Source organism: Melanerpes formicivorus, unplaced genomic scaffold, assembly GCF_026170545.1.
Source record: "Melanerpes formicivorus ecotype bairdi unplaced genomic scaffold, bMelFor1.0.p_v2 SCAF_102, whole genome shotgun sequence".
In the NCBI taxonomy this organism is placed as follows: domain Eukaryota; kingdom Metazoa; phylum Chordata; class Aves; order Piciformes; family Picidae; genus Melanerpes; species Melanerpes formicivorus.
In genome coordinates, this window is record NW_027142454.1 from 250,944 (window position 1) to 269,366 (window position 18,423).

Here is an 18,423-nt window from a genome sequence, read left to right on the forward strand (position 1 = left end):
TTAACCAGGTTGGAAGAAACCTTTGAGATCATCAAGTCCAACCTATCAGCCAACACCATCTCATCAACTAAACCATGGCACCAAGCACCCCTTCCAGTCTCTTCCTAAACACCTCCAGGGATGGTGACTCCACCACCTCCCTGAGCAGCACATCCCAATGCCCAGTCTCTCTTGCTGTGAAGAACTTCTTCCTAACATCCAGCCTAAACCTCCCCTGGCACAGCTTGAGACTGTGTCCTCTTGTTCTGGTGCTGGTTGCCCCCAGGCAGACCTACTAACTGCAGCCAGAGATGCCTGACCCTGGTCACTCCCCTTCTGCCCTCTCATCTCTCTGATGCTTTGCAGAAAGCATCCTCCAGCTATAGCCACAATGCTCAGAAGCAGCCCAGACAAATGGAGAGCTTCACACTGGAGAGCTTTGCCATCACAGACAGGTGGACAGGTCTCTGACTTACAGAATCATAGAATCAACCAGGTTAGAAAAGGCCTCAGGGATCATCAAGTCCAACCTATCACTGGAGGTGATTAGGAAGAGACTGGATGGGGACTATCAAGTCCTCAAAGGTCTCTTACAACCTGGTTAATTCTATTCTATTCTATTCTATTCTATTCTATTCTATTCTATTCTATTCTATTCTATTCTACTCTATTCTACTCTATTCTATTCTATTCTATTCTATTCTATTCCAATCACCCAATACCCAACACCTCCTGACAACCAAACCATGGCTCCAAGTGCCACATCCAATCCCCTCTTGAACACCTCCAGGGATGGGGACTCCACCACCTCCCTGGGCAGCACATCCCAATGGCCAACAACTCTCTCTATGAAGAACTTTCTCCTCACCTCCAGCCTAAACCTCCCCTGGCACAGCTTGTGACTGTGTCCTCTTGTTCTGGTGCTGGATGCCTGGGAGAAGAGATCAACCCCTACCTGGCTACAACCTCCCTTCAGGGAGTTGCAGACAGCAAGAAGGTCTCCCCTGAGCCTCCTCTTCTCCAGGCTAAGCATCCCCAGCTCCCTCAGCCTCTCCTCACAGGGCTGTGCTCCAGACCCCTCCCCATCTTTGTTGCCCTTCTCTGGACACCTTCCAGCATCTCAACATCTTTCCTAACCTGAGGGGCCCAGAACTGGACACAGGACTCAAGGTGTGGCCTAACCAGTGCTGAGTCCAGGGCCCAATGACCTCCCTGCTCCTGCTGGCCACACTGCTCCTGATGCAGGCCAGCATGCCTTCCACCTGTAATACATCCCCACCCCCAGTAGTCAGGATCACAGACAAAAGTCCTCCTTCCTACCTGACTGAAAGCATGGATGCTCTTTCTGCAGCACCCATGCAGAAATATCTGGGCCAGAGTACAGCACAGCCCCGAGCAGCCTGGCCATTAGCAGGTTCTGTTTTATTTAGAGTCCCTTAAAAAGGAGTAGAACTGCAGCCCCAGCAGGGCCAGCAAACCATGCTGTTGATCTATGAATATTCAGTGAGCTCCTGAAGCACTCCAGGGCACAAAACAAGCCTTTGAAATTAACTCAACTCTTCAAGGTCCTTTCGATTTTGTCTTGGCTTTGAGGTGTGAGTCACCAAGGCTGTTCCTCCAACCCGAGCAGGATCAGCACAGAGGATGCCTGGGCACTGAAATACTATGTGCAGCACTCTGTGAGAAAGACCTGGTGTCCATAAACATAAAGGCTTTGTGTCCATGAAGTCTTCAAAGCATACACTTTATGGCAGGGATTGTGTCTCCATACAGTCTTGAGACTCCTGCTGCCTGTAGAGACTTGGGGCTCCTTCTGTCAGCCTTAAAAGCTGCAGCAGCTTCAGTTCCCAGGGCTGGTGCCTTGGTGCCCTGTGGTCTGCAGCAATTGCAGTGTCCAATAAAGAGAGGCTGCAGAGGAATTTTGATCCTGGCAGGTCATGCCATACCCTGATGTCAGTCCCACCCAGTCAGTGAGGTTGTTGTGGTGCACTTTGACGTTGTGCCCATCACCTGCTGTGAAATTCTCTGCTCAACCTCTAAAACCTTGGCCCCAGGGCTCAGATGGTACCCAGGGAGAGCAACCCACTCAGCAGCTGGGCTGTTCCCATCACAGAATCATAGAATGGTCCAGGCTAGGAGGGACCTCCAAAGGTCATCCAGTCTAACCCCCTCTTCAGTCAGCAGGGACATTCTCCACTAGATCAGGCTGCCCAGAGCCCTGTCCAGGCTCATCTTGTGTGTCTCCAGGGATGGGGCCTCAACCACCTCCCTGGGCAACCTGTTCCAGTGTTCCATCACCCACACAGTAAAGAACTTGTTCCTAACATCCAGTCTAAATCTGCTCTGCACTAGTTTGAAGCCATTGCCCCTTGTCCTGTCACCACAGGCCTTTGTAAATAGTCTCTCTCCATCCTTCATGTAGCCCCCTTCCAGTACTGGCAGGCTGCTATTAGGTCTCCCTGGAGCCTCCTCTTCTCCAGGCTGAACACCCCCAGCTCTCTCAGCCTGTCCTTATAGCAGAGCTGCTCCAACCCCCTGATCATTTCTGTGGCCCTCCTCTGGACCTGCTCCATCAGGCCCATGTCCTTCCTGTGTTGAGGGCTCCAGACCTGGACACAGTACTCCAGGTGAGGTCTCAGCAGAGCAAAGTGGCAGAATCACCTCTCTGGCTCTGCTGGCTTATAGCTGCTAAATCCAAGCATGGGACTCCTGTCAGTGTGGATGCCAGTGCCATCAGTCCCTGTCAGTGACTCCTCTCAGCAGCAGCACCTGGCAGTGCAAAGAAATAAGGCAGAGCCTTTAGGATGTAGGAGCATCTCCAGCAGATGATGCATGACCCTCAGCAGGAGCTGCCTGCCCAGCTGTGGGTTGCTTTGTGTCGCTGGGATGGACAGGGGTTGTTTGTCCATGGGACAGGAACAGCAAAGCATGGGCACTGCCTGCACCCCCCCAGAACTCATGTGTCTGGTCAGCCTTTGATGGTTTGGACCAAACAGCCTGGAAGAAGAAGGCTTAGCAGCTGGGTTTGTCCAAGAATCTAGCAAAGGGGAAATAAAGCAAGGAGGTTGTCCTCACTGGTTGGCTGTAAACACACAAAAGGCATTAAGAGCTCCTCTCTTCTGCTTAATTCTCACAATTAATTGGGTTTGTTTCAGCTGGTGGAAACAGGAGACTTTGCAGAGATTCATTGAATGGGGTGGGTTGGGAGGGATCTTAAAGACCATCCAGTTCCAGCCCTCCTGCCATGGGCAGGGACACCTCCCACCGGCCCAGGCTGCTCAAGGCTTCATCCAGCCTGGCCTTGAACACCTCCAGGGAGGGGGCATCCAAACCCTTCAGAGAAAACCTCTGCAGATTAGCCAACACCTCTGGGCTTTCAGGAGTCTGGGGAGGGCGTAGGAGATGCCTGTGCTGCAAAACAAGCAGAGGGGTCATGAAATTGGGTGCCGTGAAGCATCAGCCGCTGTGGGTGGTTAGAGTAGGGCTGAACTCAGCTGTTCCCAGGCTGTCTAGACATTCCCATCCTATATCTGAGATGTCTTCCTGACCCAAGCTGTGTCAGAAGACCATCCTCTGGGAAAAGTTGCTGTGAATCACATTTTTTTCTGCCTGGGAAAGATTCCATCCAAGGAGAGCCAGCTGGCCCTGCCCTCGCTGCCATACTCCATAACCACAGGAGATTCCTCTCCCCCTGAGTCACAGAGCCAGCCAGCCAAGGTGGGCTGTCAGGAGTTAGCCTCTCTAGCCTGGGCTCAGAGCAAAGAACAAGGAGTCAGGAAAAGCAATAAGCCAGCAGCTGAAAACACAAAAGCACTTTGTTTCTGGAACCTTCCTGCTGTCATTTCTGCCACAAAGCTGCCTCAGCAAGGTCACACACGTGGCTCCACAGGACAGCGCTGCAGGTTCTGCATCCTTCTGCCTGCAACACAAAGATCAAGCTCCTTCTGTCCCCAAGAAGCTGCACACACACAGTGCTGGCTGAAGGGAAATATTTGTGGCCATGAGGTGGATTGCACAAATAACCTCCTTCCCTGTGGCTTCCTTATTCCATCCTCCTATTCCTGCCAGATTGGAGGCTGTGGGTCCTAAAGCCCCATCCCCAAACCTGCAGCCTCTTTACTCCTGACCACTTGGTGAACAGTCTCTGCAACAGAATCGTAGACTCACAGAACTGTTTGGGTTCCAAAAGACCTCTGAGGCTCCATGGGCACCGTGGCCAAATCTTCCAGCTCCCAGTTCTGCCCTGAGCCCCCTCTGACCTCCTGTTTCTTTCCTCTGCAGGCTGACGCCAAGATGGTCTGCGACGTCGTGAGTCGGATGGAGGACACAGAGCCCTTCTCTCCAGAGCTGCTGTCAGCTATGATGAGGCTCTGGGCAGACTCTGGCATCCAAGAGTGCTTCAACAGGTCCCGGGAATATCAGCTTAACGACTCGGCCCAGTAGTGAGTATCCCTGCCCATAGCCTTGCATGCTAAGGAGCTGCCTCTGGGCTTGCCCAAGTCTTACCTGAAGCTAAGGACCTCACAGCAGTCATAGGCTGCTATGAGACAGAAAGGATCAAGCAGGGCAGTGGAGGCTTCTCTGAACACAGATCTGGTGAGCAGAGGCAGATCAACCTATGGACATGGCTGATGGCTTCTTTGTTTGGCTAGTAGGTCACAGGGGTGTGTGACCAGCTGCTTTGTGTAGCAGGACGGCTCTTGGGTTTGCTTACCTGATGGTCATGGTGATAAAGAGGTGAATTCCAGCAAGGGGGCAGGGACAGCTTTGCTTTTACAGTGGCACTGCATTCTTCTCATCATACAGTTGGTGGCATCTCTCCCATTGGGGACCACATCCAGATGTGGTTTTCAATGAATGATGGGGCTTTCAATGAATGATGGGGTTTTCAATGAACCATGGGGCTTTGATTCATCCCACCATAAAGACAGGGCATCAACCCATGAAGGGCTGCTCTGGCTCTGAAGACACCCTGGGTGCCTCCCCAGTTTCAGTTCAGACCCTTTTCTCATGAGAAGCCATCCAACCTCCAGCTCGGCAATGAGGCCAGAGCTTCTCATCCCATAGTTTCAATCACAGCAGCTGCTGCAGCCAGGCAAGGTGTCCCCTGTCCTGGGCAGGGGTCAATAAAGTGTACTGAAGCACAAGGAACAAGCAAGGACATTTCACACCAACCCTAGCCAGGGATGCAGGCTGGGGTCAGAGTGGCTGCAGAGCAGCCAGGCAGAAAGGGACCTGGGGGTACTGGTTGCTAGTAGGCTGAACAGGAGCCAGCAGTGTGCCCAGGTGGCCAAGAAGGCCACTGGCATCCTGGCCTGCATCAGGAACAGTGTGGCCAGCAGGAGCAGGGAGGTCATTCTGCCCTGGACTCAGCACTGGTTAGGCCACACCTTGAGTCCTGTGTCCAGTTCTGGGCTCCTCAGGTTAGGAAAGATGTTGAGGTGCTGGAAGGTATCCAGAGAAGGGCAACAAAGCTGGGGAGGGGTCTGGGGCACAGCCCTGTGAGGAGAGGCTGAGGGAGCTGGGGTTGCTTAGCCTGGAGAAGAGGAGGCTCAGGGGAGACCTTCTTGCTGTCTCCAACTCCCTGAAGGGAGGCTGTAGCCAGGAGGGGGTTGGTCTCTTCTCCCAGGCAGCCAGCACCAGAACAAGAGGACACAGTCTCAAGCTGTGGCAGGGGAGGTTTAGGCTGGAGGTGAGGAGAAAGTTCTTCCCAGAGAGAGCTGTTGGCCATTGGGATGTGCTGCCCAGGGAGGTGGTGGAGTCCCCATCCCTGGAGGTGTTCAAGAGGGGATTGGATGTGGCACTTGGTGCCATGGTTTAGTAGCCATGAGGTGTTGGGTGACAGGTTGGACTTGATGATCTCTGAAGACTTTTCCAACCTTATTGATTCTATGACTCCCCAACTATGGACCTTTTGGTAGTCAGGGAAACAGAGGCTGCTCCAAGTGTTGAGAGGAGAATTTTGGCTGTCAGTTGGCCATCTGACTCATGCACTTCTGGAGTGGATTGCCTGGCACATCTGCTGAGGCTTTTCCTGGATCTCTCTCAAAAGAGGGACCCAAGCTGAGGGGTTTGTTCTCCGTGGTGTGCCTGACCATGCCCAGGCAGCAGCAGCTCCTCCCATCCAAGCTGGCAGGGCAGCTAGGGAGTGCAGGCCCATTTCTGCTCTCCTGGTGCTGCAGCAGAAGGCAGGTGATGACACATCACTTGGCACTGACCAAAAAAAAACCCAAGTGGGAAACCTGCAGCTGTGTGGTTGGTGTCACAGCATCCTACCCACCTGCTTCTCACCACAAGCAATTGCAACTCAGCAGGAAGCACAGAATCACAAAATGGGTTGGGTTGGGAGGGACCTTAAAGACCATCTAGTTCCAGCCCTATCTAGGTCCTGCCATGGGTAGGGACACCTCCCACTAGATCAAGTTGCTCAAGGTTTCATCCAACCTGGCCTTGAACACTTCTAGGGAGGGAGTGTTCCTTCTAGGGAGACTGTGTCCTCTTGTTCTGGTGCTGGCTGCCTGGGAGAAGAAACCAACCCCCTCCTGGCTACAACCTCCCTTCAGGGAGTTGCAGACAGCAAGAAGGTCTCCCCTGAGCCTCCTCTTCTCCAGGCTAAGCAACCCCAGCTCCCTCAGCCTCTCCTCACAGGGCTGTGCCCCAGACCCCTCCCCAGCTTTGTTGCCCTTCTCTGGACACCTTCCAGCACCTCAACATCTTTCCTAAACTGAGGGGCCCAGAACTGGACACAGGACTCAAGGTGTAGCCTAACCAGTGCTGAGTCCAGGGCAGAATGACCTCCCTGCTCCTGCTGGCCACACTGTTCCTGATGCAGGCCAGGATGCCTTTGGCACTTGGGCACACTGCTGGCTCCTGTTCAGCTGCTGTCAACCAGTACCCCCAGGTCCCTTTCTGCCTGGCTGCTCTCCAGCCACTCTGACCCCAGCCTGGAGCACTGCCTGGGGTTGTTGTGGCCAAAGTGCAGCACCCAGCACTTGGACTTGTTGATTGCCATCCTGTTGGACTCTGCCCATCTGCCCAGCCTGACAAGCTCCCTCTGCAGAGCTCTCCAACCCTCTAACAGACCAACTCCTGCCCCCAGCTTGGTGTCATCTGCACATTTACTGATGACTGACTCAATCCCCTCCCCAGCACTTCTGTGGCCCCCTTCAGGTACTGGAAGGCCACTAGAAGATCTCCCTGGAGCTTTCTCTTCTCCAGGCTGAGGAGGATCCTGCCACTATGCTGCCTTTTAATCACTCCTAGGTGGACACTGTTGTTCAATCCATATTTCACTGCTTGTAGCAGGAAGATCAGCCTTCTCCTGGCAGCAATTTTCTTTCCTTTCATTTTTATCACAGCAGAAAGGGCTGTGGCAGAAGCATACCTTCAGAGCCAGGAATTACAGCAAATGCTGGTCCCAATTGCATTATAACCTTGGGGAAAATTCTTCAGTTGTTTTCAAGTCAATTACCTGGAGGGAAGCATTTTGATTGTCCTTCCCTGTTAAGACAGCAGCTGCAAATAAAAAGCCCAGCCCTCCCCCAGACGTGACCAGCTGCTGGGCAATTCAGCAGGCACAGCTCAGAAACCAAAAGCAGCTCCAAGCCATCAGCTGAAGAGCCACTGTGCTCTGGTATTCACAAAGACAACACGTGGCTGCAGCCCAGCACAGTGAATTTTACAGCATCACAGAGCGGTCTGGGTTGGAAGGGACCTGCAAAGGTCGTCCTCTGCAGTCCGCAGATCAGGCTGCCCAGAGCCCTGTCCAGGCTCATCTTGAGTATCTCCAGGGATGGGGCCACAACCACCTTCCTGGGCAACCTGTTCCAGTGTTCCACCACCCTCATGGTACAGAACTTGTTCCTAACATCCAGTCTCCCTCTGCTCTACTTTGAAGCCATTGCCCCTGGTCCTGTCACTGCAGGACTTTGGAAACAGCCTCTTCAACAACATCAGGGGAGCCCTTACTGCTGTCCACAGCTCCCTGAAGGGAGGTTGTAGCCAGGTGGGGGTTGGTCTCTTCTCCCAGGCAACCAGCACCAGAACAAGAGCACACAGTCTCAAGCTGTACCAGGGGAAGTTTTGGCTGAAGGTGAGGAGAAAGTTCTTCCCAGAGAGAGTTGTTGGCCCTTGGGATGTGCTGCCCAGGGAGGTGGTGGAGTCCCCATCCCTGGAGGTGTTCAAGAGGGGATTGGATGTGGCACTTGGAGCCATGGTTTAGTAGCCATGAGGTGTTGGGTGACAGATTGGACTTGATGATCTTTGAGGTCTTTTCCAGCCTTCCTGATTCAATGATTCTATGATCTTTTGGCCCCCAGAGGGGGCTGCATTCTGCTCCTTGCCCAGGCTGCGTGCCTCCGTGCTCAGCCACGCTGTGAATCGTGCCGCCGCTTCTTTCCTCCGAGCTAGGTCAGACGCCAAGCTGAACTCCTTCCCATTTCTGGACCTGCTGCCCTTTAGGAGCCTCTGGTGGTTCCATCAGCAGGAGCAGAGCTGCTGTCACAGGGCAGGGGCACTGTCACACATCCTGCTGCACCTCCAGGCCCTGGTGCCATCACACCAGATGGCGCTGCAAGTGAGAGCTCAGTTGGCATTTATTCACGCCCAGTGGACTCGCCGTGAAGAGAGGCATATTATTCATTTCATCCTTCAGTGCTTTGGGGCTGGGGTGCTGTGGGGTTTTTTTTCTGCATGAGTGAAAGACTTGAGAGAGTTTTCTATTTTTCCTGCCCCCTTCCTCACTCCCAGACCCTTCCCTCCCCCCACAAAAAATAAAGAAGGACTTGCTGTTATCAATGCTGCTGTTGGGTTTTAAACACAAGCAACTGCAAAATCTGGGCTCCTTAAGGCACAGAAATAAAACCCCAGACTAGGACTGGCAACCAGGACCTCGAGCTGCACCAGGGGAAGTTCAGGCTGGAGGTGAGGAGAAAGTTCTGCTCAGAAAGAGTAACTGGCCATTGGGGATGTGCTGCCCAGGGAGATGGTGGAGTCCCTGTCCCTGGAGGTGTTCAAAAACAGCTTGGATGTGGCACTTGGAGCCATGGTTGAGTTGTCAGGAGGTGTTGGGTATTGTGTGACAGGTTGGACTTGATGATCTTTGAGGTCTCTTCCAACCCTAGTGATACTGTGATACTGTTGCCCAGGTGCCCAAGAAGGCCAACAGCATCCTGGCCTGCATCAGGAATAGTGTGGCCAGCAGGAGCAGGGAGGTCATTGTGCCCCTGTACTCTGCATTGGTTAGGCCACACCTTGAGTCCTGTGTCCAGTTTTGGGCTCCTCAGTTTAAGAAGGACATTGAGAGACTCTTGAATGTGTCCAGAGAAGGGCAACAAGGCTGGGGAGAGGCCTTGAGCACAGCCCTGTGAGGAGAGGCTGAGGGAGCTGGGGTTGCTTAGCCTGGAGAAGAGGAGGCTCAGGGGAGACCTTCTTGCTGTCTCCAACTCCCTGAAGGGAGGTTGGAGCCAGGTGGGGGTTGGTCTCTTCTCCCAGGCACCCAGCACCAGAACAAGAGGACACAGTCTCAAGCTGCACCAGGGGAAGTTTAGACTGGAGGTGAAGAGAAAGTTCTTCCCAGAGAGAATTGTTAGCTGTTGGAATGTGCTGCCCAGGGAGGTGGTGGAGTCACCATCCCTGGAGGTGTTCAAGAGGGGATTGGATGTGGCACTTGGTGCCATGGTTTAGTCATGAGGTCTGTGGTGACAGGTTGGACTTGATGATCTTTGAGGTCTCTTCCAACCTTAGTGACACTGTGATACTGTGATCTCTGAGGTCTTTTCCAACCTGGATGATTTTATGACTCTGAAGGTCCCCCAGGTTTGAAAAGCAGTGCTGGGCAGCGAGCTGGGTTAGCATTGCTCTTGTTTCAGGCTTCTCTTGGTGTGAGCAGCGCCATGGTTTAAAGGCCACAGTGATCTTAGGTTGATGGCTGAACTCAGTGATCTTAGAGGTCTTTTCTGTCATTCTGTGATGTTCTGCTGGCAGGAGGAGAGTTTGCTGCAGCAGTTAGAGCTCACACACCACAGCTGCTCACATATGTCCCAAAGCTGGAGGGCAACAAGTCCTGTGGTGCCCAGCAGGGTGGGAGCCTCAGGAGTGGTGCAGGCACTTCCCTTCATCCCAGACAGCACCTGCTGAAGGCTCTGAGTGCTTTTCAGAGCCCACCCCTGGGCTCTGTTTGTAGGGAGCCATCACTTGGCTTTCTGTGAGTCAATGCTGCTGTTGTCCTACACTGCTCTTCCAGTGAGGTGCTTTAAAATGGTTCCAACCAGAGCCCTGGAGCCCCTGGAGCCCTGGAGCCCAAGGCACAAGCAAATCAACAGCCTGAAAATAGATTTTCACTGGAAATAGATTAAATATTCTGTATTAGCCTGAACAAGAAGTGAGTGACAGCTCTTGTCTCCTATCAAAGATGGGCAGGAGCACCTTGCTCGCTTCTCTCCTATGCCTGCCTGCCTAATGGGTGGACTTCCCTGCAAAGCCCTGCTGCTTTTTATAGGCTCTAAAGCCAGCCTGTCCTTAGCAAAGGTTTCAGAGCCACTGTGAAGGAACAATAGCAGAAAAGGACCTGGGGGTGTTGGTTGACAGCCTGCTGAACATAAGCCAGCAGTGTATACAGATGGCCAAGAAGGCCACCGGCAGCCTGGCCTGGATCAAATACAGTGTGGCCAGCAGGACCAGGCAGGCATCGTGTCCTGTACTGGGCACTGGTGAGGCTGCACCTCGAATCCTGAGTTCAGTTCTGGGCTCTTCACTCCAAAGAGGACATTGAGGGGTTGCACTGTGTCCAGAGAAGGACTACAAAGCTGTTGAAGGGTGTGAAGGACAGGTCTTAGGAGGAGCAGCTGAGAGAACTGGGGTTGGTTAGTCTGGAGAAGAGGAGGCTGAGGGGAGACCTCATTGCTCTCTACAGCTCCCTGGAAGGAGCTTGCATTGAGCTGGGGTTGGTCTCTTCTCCTCAGTCTCAGGGGATAGAAGGAGAGGAAATGGCCTGGAACTGTGCCAGGGGAGGCTTAGGTTGGATATTAGGAATAATTTCTTTGGGGCAAGAGTGGTCAGGGACTGGCACAGGCTGCCCAGGGAGGTGGTGGAGTCCCCATCCCTGGAGGTGTTCAAGAAAGCTGTGCCCATGGCACCTGGGGCCATGGTTTGATGGCCAGGGTGGTGCTGGGTTGCTAGTTGGGCTGGATGATCTTAGAGGGCTTTTCCAGCCTTAGTGGTGGTTCTATGAATAGAAACCAGCACTTTAGCCAAGAAGGAAGACGAGTGGGGAAGAGGGGAGGTGCTGTCACAGGCCTCCTGTGTCTTGGATAGCAAAAAGTAAACCCATCAGGCCAGCAAGAGAAGGGAAGAGAGCAAAATGCAGCAGTTGGTTTCATCTTTTTTCATTACTGCATTTTTTTCCAGCCTTCCCTAAGGCACATTTCTGGGTGGGTTGAGTTCCACATTCCTAATCTCTTGATTATGTTTTTATTCCTACTTCATCTCCTCTTCCTTTCTTGTCTCTGTGCCTGGGAGCTAAATCGACCTCTGATCATCAAAGAGTCTGGGCAGAGCTGATGTCTTTTTTCTTCTCTAGCCAGTCTCTGTCAGGGGAAGCACATCTGTGACCCACATTTTGCTTTCAGAATCAGCAGAAGAGAGGTTTCCAGCTGCTTGCCTTAATCTCCTGCTTTTGTTCAGGGTTGAAAACCTTCCCCTGTTTCCTAGCCTCCAGTTCTTAACTAGCCTGGTCAGTGGAGTAAAGTGCATAGGGCAAGTCTGATCTTACACCACCCAGGGCTGGAGCCCTGCTTTGAGTGGCCTCCAAAGCTTGATGGAGGGGAAGAGAGCAGACGGAGCATCCATGCCGGCGCCGCTTTCCCGCCTGCGGATCCAAACAGGCACAGCCCCGGCAAGATGTGTGGGCAGAGACAGTTTGCAAGTACACAGACACACACACACACACAAAAAGAAAAAGCCAGAATCCATCTCAACTTCTTCTCCTCCTCTTTCCAAGTACACTGAAAGATCATTTGAGAATGCCAGGGCTGTGAAAATGCAAAGTATTTCAGGCCTGCGTTCAACCCCATCCCAGCTTCACACATAGCAGAGGTGTCAGGGCTAGGAAGCTTCCAGTTGCCTTTGGCTCTCTCAACAGGGAGTGAAGGGAGGGGGAGATGCCTCCAGGGAGGGATACAGACCTCACTGCTCAGTGGAGGAAGAAAGATGTGATTGCTGCTCTGCCATAGCTCACCACAGCCCTGGCAGCTCGAGCCTGTGTACTGAGTCCAAACTAGACAGCACTTTGGGTCAGCACTCCATCTTCAAGAGCTCCAAACTCCTCTGGCACCCAACTCAGGACAAAAGACCACAGTGTCTTCCTTCTCAGCCTGTCTCCTGATGTCTTTTCCTAGCAAAAGAATTGTCTTTGCCTGTTGGTATCACCTTCCCTGCTGTCACTCCTTTGCATCCCACACGCCAGCAGGCGCTTTACAGCGAGAGAGCAGCGGAGAAAGCAGAGCCAGATGTGGTTGGGATGTGCTGAACACCTTCCAGACTCTGAAACCAGGCTGTGAAATCTCCAGCCTTGGAAATGCTCCACGCTGAGCCACCTGAGCTAACTCCCAAACTGAGTTTAGCCCTGAAGTTGGCCCTGCTGTGGCCAGGTGCAGATGAGCTCCAGAGGTCCAAACTGGCACTCCTGGCTGGGGGTAGAAATGCTGTGTGCAGCAGGAGCCGGGGGGGGGATTGTCCCCTGGACTCAGCTCTGCTGAGGCCACACCCTCAAGTTTTGGGCACCTCAACACAAGAGATGTGGAGGAGCTGGAGCCAGGGCAGAGGAGGGCAAGGAAGCTGGGAAGGGCCTAGAGAACAAATGTGATTAAGAGCCACTGAAGGAGCTGGGGCTGGTTAGTGTGAAACAGAGGAGGCTGAGGGGAGACCTCCTTGCTGCCTGCAACTACCTGAAAGGAGGTTGTGGAGAGGCTGATGCTGGTGTCTTCTCCCAGGTGATTAGTGATAGAACAAGAGGGAGTGGCCTCAAGCTGCCACTGGGTAGGTTTAGACTGGACATTAGGAAAGATTCTTTTCACAGAAAGAGAGGTCAGGCACTGGAATGTGCTGCCCAGGGAGGTGGTGGAGTCCCCAACCCTGGCTGTGTCTAAAGGTGGTTTGGATGTTGTGCTTGGGGCTATGGTTTAGAGGTGACCCTTGTAGAGTAGGGCTCTGGGTTGGACTGGGTGATCCTGAGGGTCTCTTCCAACCTGAGTGTCTCTGTGGTTCTGTGATTCTTCCTCTCTTAACACTGGGTTTAAAGGGGAGAAGGGGCTCTCAGAGTTGGCTGTGACCATGCAGCTCCACTACAATGCCCACATCCCACTGGTCCCCTTGGTCTAAAGGTTTGCCTCGATGGCCATCAAGGGGCCACCAGGGGGACCAGTGGGGCGTGGGCATTACACAGGACTGCCAGGACATGGCCCACTTTAATGAGCTGCAATTGTTGCTGGCTCTCTCTGCCTGAAGAAAGAAGAATTATAGGTCAAGGTTTGGCATTAATATTCCTCTCAGGTGCACAGATTCCATTTTCTCCTCATGCCTCTCGCATCCGAACAGGCCTTTGCCGCCTGCCCCTCTTGCTCCTGGCTGTCACTTTGCCCTCCCTTGCCTTTAATTGGAGGCAGCAGCAGCAGCATAAATAGAACAATCCAATTAATTGGGATGACTTGCTTTGGGTTGTTTATTGAACAACCCACCACCTTTGCAGCACCAAAGCAGAAAGGGGGGAGGGGGAATCCATCCCAAGAGCAGATGCAGATACATTTGTCTGCATTTATGCTTTCATTTACCCCTCCACCCCCCCCCAAGTAAATATCTCCACCAGCTTTGAATAATGGAGTTCCCCCTATGATAAGGAAACAAAAGAGCTCCTAAAGGTGGTTGACTGCAACCATCAGCCTTGCCCTGTTCCCACTAATGAGATGCAAATAGCTTCCCAGCTCTGAGCATCCGCCTGGTAGAGTCTTGATTTGAGGCTTGGGAGGGGGCTCAGGCTGCATTACTACCTTCAGCAACCCAAGAATCACAGGATTGTCAGGGTTGGAAGGGACCTCAAGGCTCAGCCAGTTCCAACCCCCCTGCCATGGGCAGGGACACCTCACACTACAGCAGGTTGCTCACAGCCACATCCAGCCTGGCCTTCAAGCCTGCAGGCATGAGGCTTCCACCACCTCCCTGGGCAACCTGTGCCAGTGTCTCACCACCCTCATGGGGAAGAACTTCCTCACATCCAATCTGAATCTACCCATTTCTAGTTTTGCTCCATCCCCCCTAGTCCTGTCATTCCCTGACACCCTCAAAAGTCTCTCCCCAGCTTTCTTGTAGCCCCCTTCAGATCCTGGAAGGCCACAAGAAGATCTCCTCAGAGCCTTCTCTCCAGACTGAACAACCCCAACTCCTTCAGTCTGTCCTCACAGGAGAGCAGCTCCAGCCCTCTGCTCATCCTCATGGCCCTTCTCTGAACACCTTCCAGCACCTCCAGATCCTTCCTGGGACAGAGGCTCCAGAACTGGCCCCAGAGCTCCAGCTGTGGTCTCAGCAGAGTGGAGCAGAGGGGCAGAATCCCCTCCCTAGCTCTGCTGGCCATGCTGGCTGGCTATGGAATGGCTATCCCTGTATGGCTACATCCAGAGCTGAGTGTGAGCTGGGCACCTTGCATGTGAATGCAGCTGGATGTTTGCCAGCAGCTCACCCTGCAGCCCCACTTTGACCAGAGAATCACAGAATTGTCAGGGTTGGAAAGGACCTCAAGGCTCAGCCAGTTCCATGCCCCCTGCCATGGGCAGGGACACCTCAGGTTGCTCAGAGCCTCATACAGCTTGGTCTTAAAAAATTCCAGGGATGGAGCTTCCACCTACCCAAAAGGGAAGGAGCCAAGCAGTATCTCACCCTGCCTGGAGGAGGAAACACTGCCAGGACTGGGGAACCAGCTCTTGCTTGGAGATGAGGAGCAGGCAGCAGCACTGATAAGCACAGCACAGGGCTTTCACCCCTGAGGAAACCTCCTGAACCCAGGATAATCTGTTCTCATCACCAGCTGACAGACCCAACAGGGATTTCTTCCTGCTTGCAGAGGGCTGGGGGTGTCAGAGGCAGTGCAGAGAGAGTTGACTCCTTTTTGGCTGAGTGTTTGTGTATTTTTAGGCTGAAGTCTCCTTATGAAACCAACTGGAGCTGGCAGGCTGCCACCAAGGGCTGGGGTTCTGGTGTGTTCAGTTTGGGTTTTCACTGTTCTCCCTTTCCCACCACCTTGCAGCAGGCAGAGCTCCTGCCCTACATCTACCCCATCACTGTGATCTCTGGAAGGTGTCCCTGCCCACGGCAGGGGAGCTGCAGCTAGGTGATCTTTAAGGTCCTTTCCAAGCCAAGCCATTCTCTCAGTCTTTCACCCCAACCTCCATCCCCTGTAGAGGCATGGCAGTGCAGGGATGCAGCTCCACAGCCAGGCTCTGCTGGGAGCCCACAGCCCTTGCTCCTCCTCTCCTGCAGAGCCAGGGAGCCCAACATCCCTCTCCCTTTCTGCACCCTGCAGCTTCATGTCCCATGTGCCCCCAGCTCTGCCATCACAGCCTGTCCTGTGTTACAGACAGCATCACTCACATGGGGTGAGGGCAGGACCTGGGGTGTCTTCTACCAGTGAGACTCTCTTAGGGCATCCTATCACTGTTTGAAGCTCCTCAGGGCACCAGGTAGCTCCATCAAGGCTGATGTCCCTCTATGGGGATGATTCCTGCTTTAAGCCAGCTCCTCAGCACCCAGCTCCTTGCTCCCCAGGGGCTGTGAGCTCTGTCCCCTCGCAGCACTGGGGACCAGCTGGCTGCTCACAGCCTCAATCTTCTACAGGGCGTCTGCAGGCAAAGCTGTCAGGAGACCACCGTGCCCTGGTGGCTCTTCTACACAGGACTGGCATCAGGCCTGGTGCTGTCTGTGATGGTGGGAGGCAAGTGTGGCTTGTGACATGTGGCTTCCTGATGCATTTGCTGTCCCTCTGAAATCCTCACAGGGCAAAGAATGGCAGGAGCATGGGAATTTCTTTGTAGCTGGGCTCCAGGATGGAGCAAGCTTCAACATGGCTCTGCAGGTATCACTGGTGACATTGTGACACAGAGATGCTTCCCACTCCCTCCCCTGGGCCCTATCCCAGGGATCATAGAAGCACAGAAGTGTTTGGTTGGAAAAGCCCTGTAAGGTCATCCAGTCCAACCAGCAACCCAACCCCACCATGGCCATCAAACCATGGCCCCAAGTGCCATGGCCACATGTTCTTGAACACCTCCAGGCATGGGCACTCCACCACCTCCCTGGGCAGCCTCTGCCAATCCCTGACCACCCTTGCAGTCAAGACAGTTTTCCTCATCTCCAACCTAACCCTTCCCTGGCACAATTTCAGGCTATTTCCTCTCCTTCTATCACCTAATACTAGGGAGAAGAGACCAATGGCCACCTCACTGCAACCTTCTTTCAGGGAGCTGTAGAGAGCAATCATCCCAGTTTGGAAGGAAAAGCTACAAAAGGACTTTGCTGTGGACTGGGAAGTGCTTGGGAGCTCTTGTGCAGAGCTGCCTGCCTCGAGCTGTGGCATGAACAGCTCAGGAGGAGCCACTCCAGCCCCTTGCAAGGCAGACCAGCTCCATGCACTCAGAATCACAGAATGGTAGGGGCTGGAAAGGACCTCTGGAGATCATCCAGTCCAACCCCCCTACCAGAGCAGCATCACCCAGGGCAGGTGGCACAGGAATGCAACCAGACAGGGCTTGGAAGTTTCCAGAGGAGACTCCACAACCTCCCTGGGCAGCCTGCTGCAGTGCTCAGTCACCCACACAGTGAAGAAGTTTCTCCTCACTCACGATGCAGTTATCTCCCTTTTCTCCTCCTTTATGCTCTCAAAGCCACCAGCCTTTCCCTGTCCCATGTTCCTCTAGCACCAGGCCACCATCCCTTCTCCCCTCGCCAGACCTCAGGGGTGCAATTCCCAGGTCAGTCCCACTGGCCCCATCCTGCCCCTGCTCAGGAGTTGGAATGGAATGGAATGGAATGGAATGGAATGGAATGGAATAGAATAGAATAGAATAGAATAGAATAGAATAGAATAGAATAGAATAGAATAGAATAGAATAGAATAGAATAGAATAGAATAGAATAGAATAGACCAGGTTGGAAGAGACCTTTGAGATCATCAAGTCCAACCTATCACCCAACACCATCTCATCAACTAAACCATGGCACCAAGCACCCCAGCCAGTCTCTTCCTAAACACCTCCAGGGATGGGGACTCCACCACCTCCCTGGGCAGCACATCCCCATGGCCAATCTCTCTTGCTGTGAAGAACTTCTTCCTAACATCCAGCCTGAACCTCCCCTGGTGCAGCTTGAGACTGTGTCCTCTTGTTCTCTTCACCTTCATCCTCTAGCATCACATTGGTGATGCTGCCCAGCATGGTAGTGGAAAGAACACTTGGAGCCATGGTTGAGTTGTCAGGAGGTTTTGGTATTGGGTGAATAGAATAGAATAGAATAGAATAGAATAGAATAGAATAGAATAGAATAGAATAGAATAGAATAGAATAGAATAGAATTAACCAGGTTGGAGGAGACCTTTAAGATCATCAAGTCCAACTAATCACCCAACACCATCTAATCAACTAAACCATGGCACCAAGCACCCCAGCCAGTCTCTTCCTAAACACCTCCAGGGATGGGGACTCCACCACCTCCTTGGAGCAATTCATCACCTCCCTCACTCTGACCCAGGAGAGCCCAAAAGCCATTGGAGTGGCTGCTGGGGGCCATACAGCTACTGCCTGTCCTCTCTGGAGGGCTGGCCCCTGCTAGAAGAGGGGAGCAGGGCAGCACCCCCACACTCAGGTGGTTAAGGTTAGGAGCTAACCCCAAAAGCAGTCATGAGCTTAGCTAAAACAGCCTCCAGTTTTCAATATACATTAAGACAGCCATTGGAAAATTGCCTTGGTCTGCTGCTTCCTAAGCCCTCTGGCTTATAGTTTAAAGCCTTTTGTCTGTGAACAGGAGATTTTGAAAGTCCTTTTGTTATTTCCTTAAGCAAATAGTCCTTCTCATATCCATTGAGGAGCTGAGGCTTTAGGAGGGAACAAAAATGAAGGGGGAGGGGGGGGAATCAAACCAAAAAGCACTGTGACACTTGCCAGAAAGTCACAGGGCTTGGCAGGGACAGGGATGGAGCACCCAGAGCTTGGATGGTGGCACAGCTCCCAGGAGGAAGGCAGAATGAAGCACCCAGGGCATGGGTGGCACAGCTCCCAGGAGGAAGGCAGAATGAAGCACCCAGGGCATGGGTGGCACAGCTCTCAGGAGGAAGGCAGAGGTCCCTGCCCCCCCCCCCCCCAGAGATTCTGTTATGCCCATGGGTCAGGGGTTGAAGCTTCTTGCATC

At 53.1% G+C, this 18,423-nt stretch overlaps 1 protein-coding gene across 2 annotated transcripts in view; it reads left to right on the top strand.

Moving 5' to 3' along the window:
* The window catches only part of GNAO1 (G protein subunit alpha o1), a 230,871-nt gene that overhangs the window by 155,624 nt on the left and 56,824 nt on the right, over positions 1–18,423 (top strand). For both annotated transcript variants that reach the window (XM_068166614.1, XM_068166613.1), the window contains exon 4: positions 4,261–4,421. In XM_068166614.1, coding sequence (XP_068022715.1) covers positions 4,261–4,421 — 161 coding nt within the window. The remainder of the gene's footprint in view (positions 1–4,260; positions 4,422–18,423) is intronic.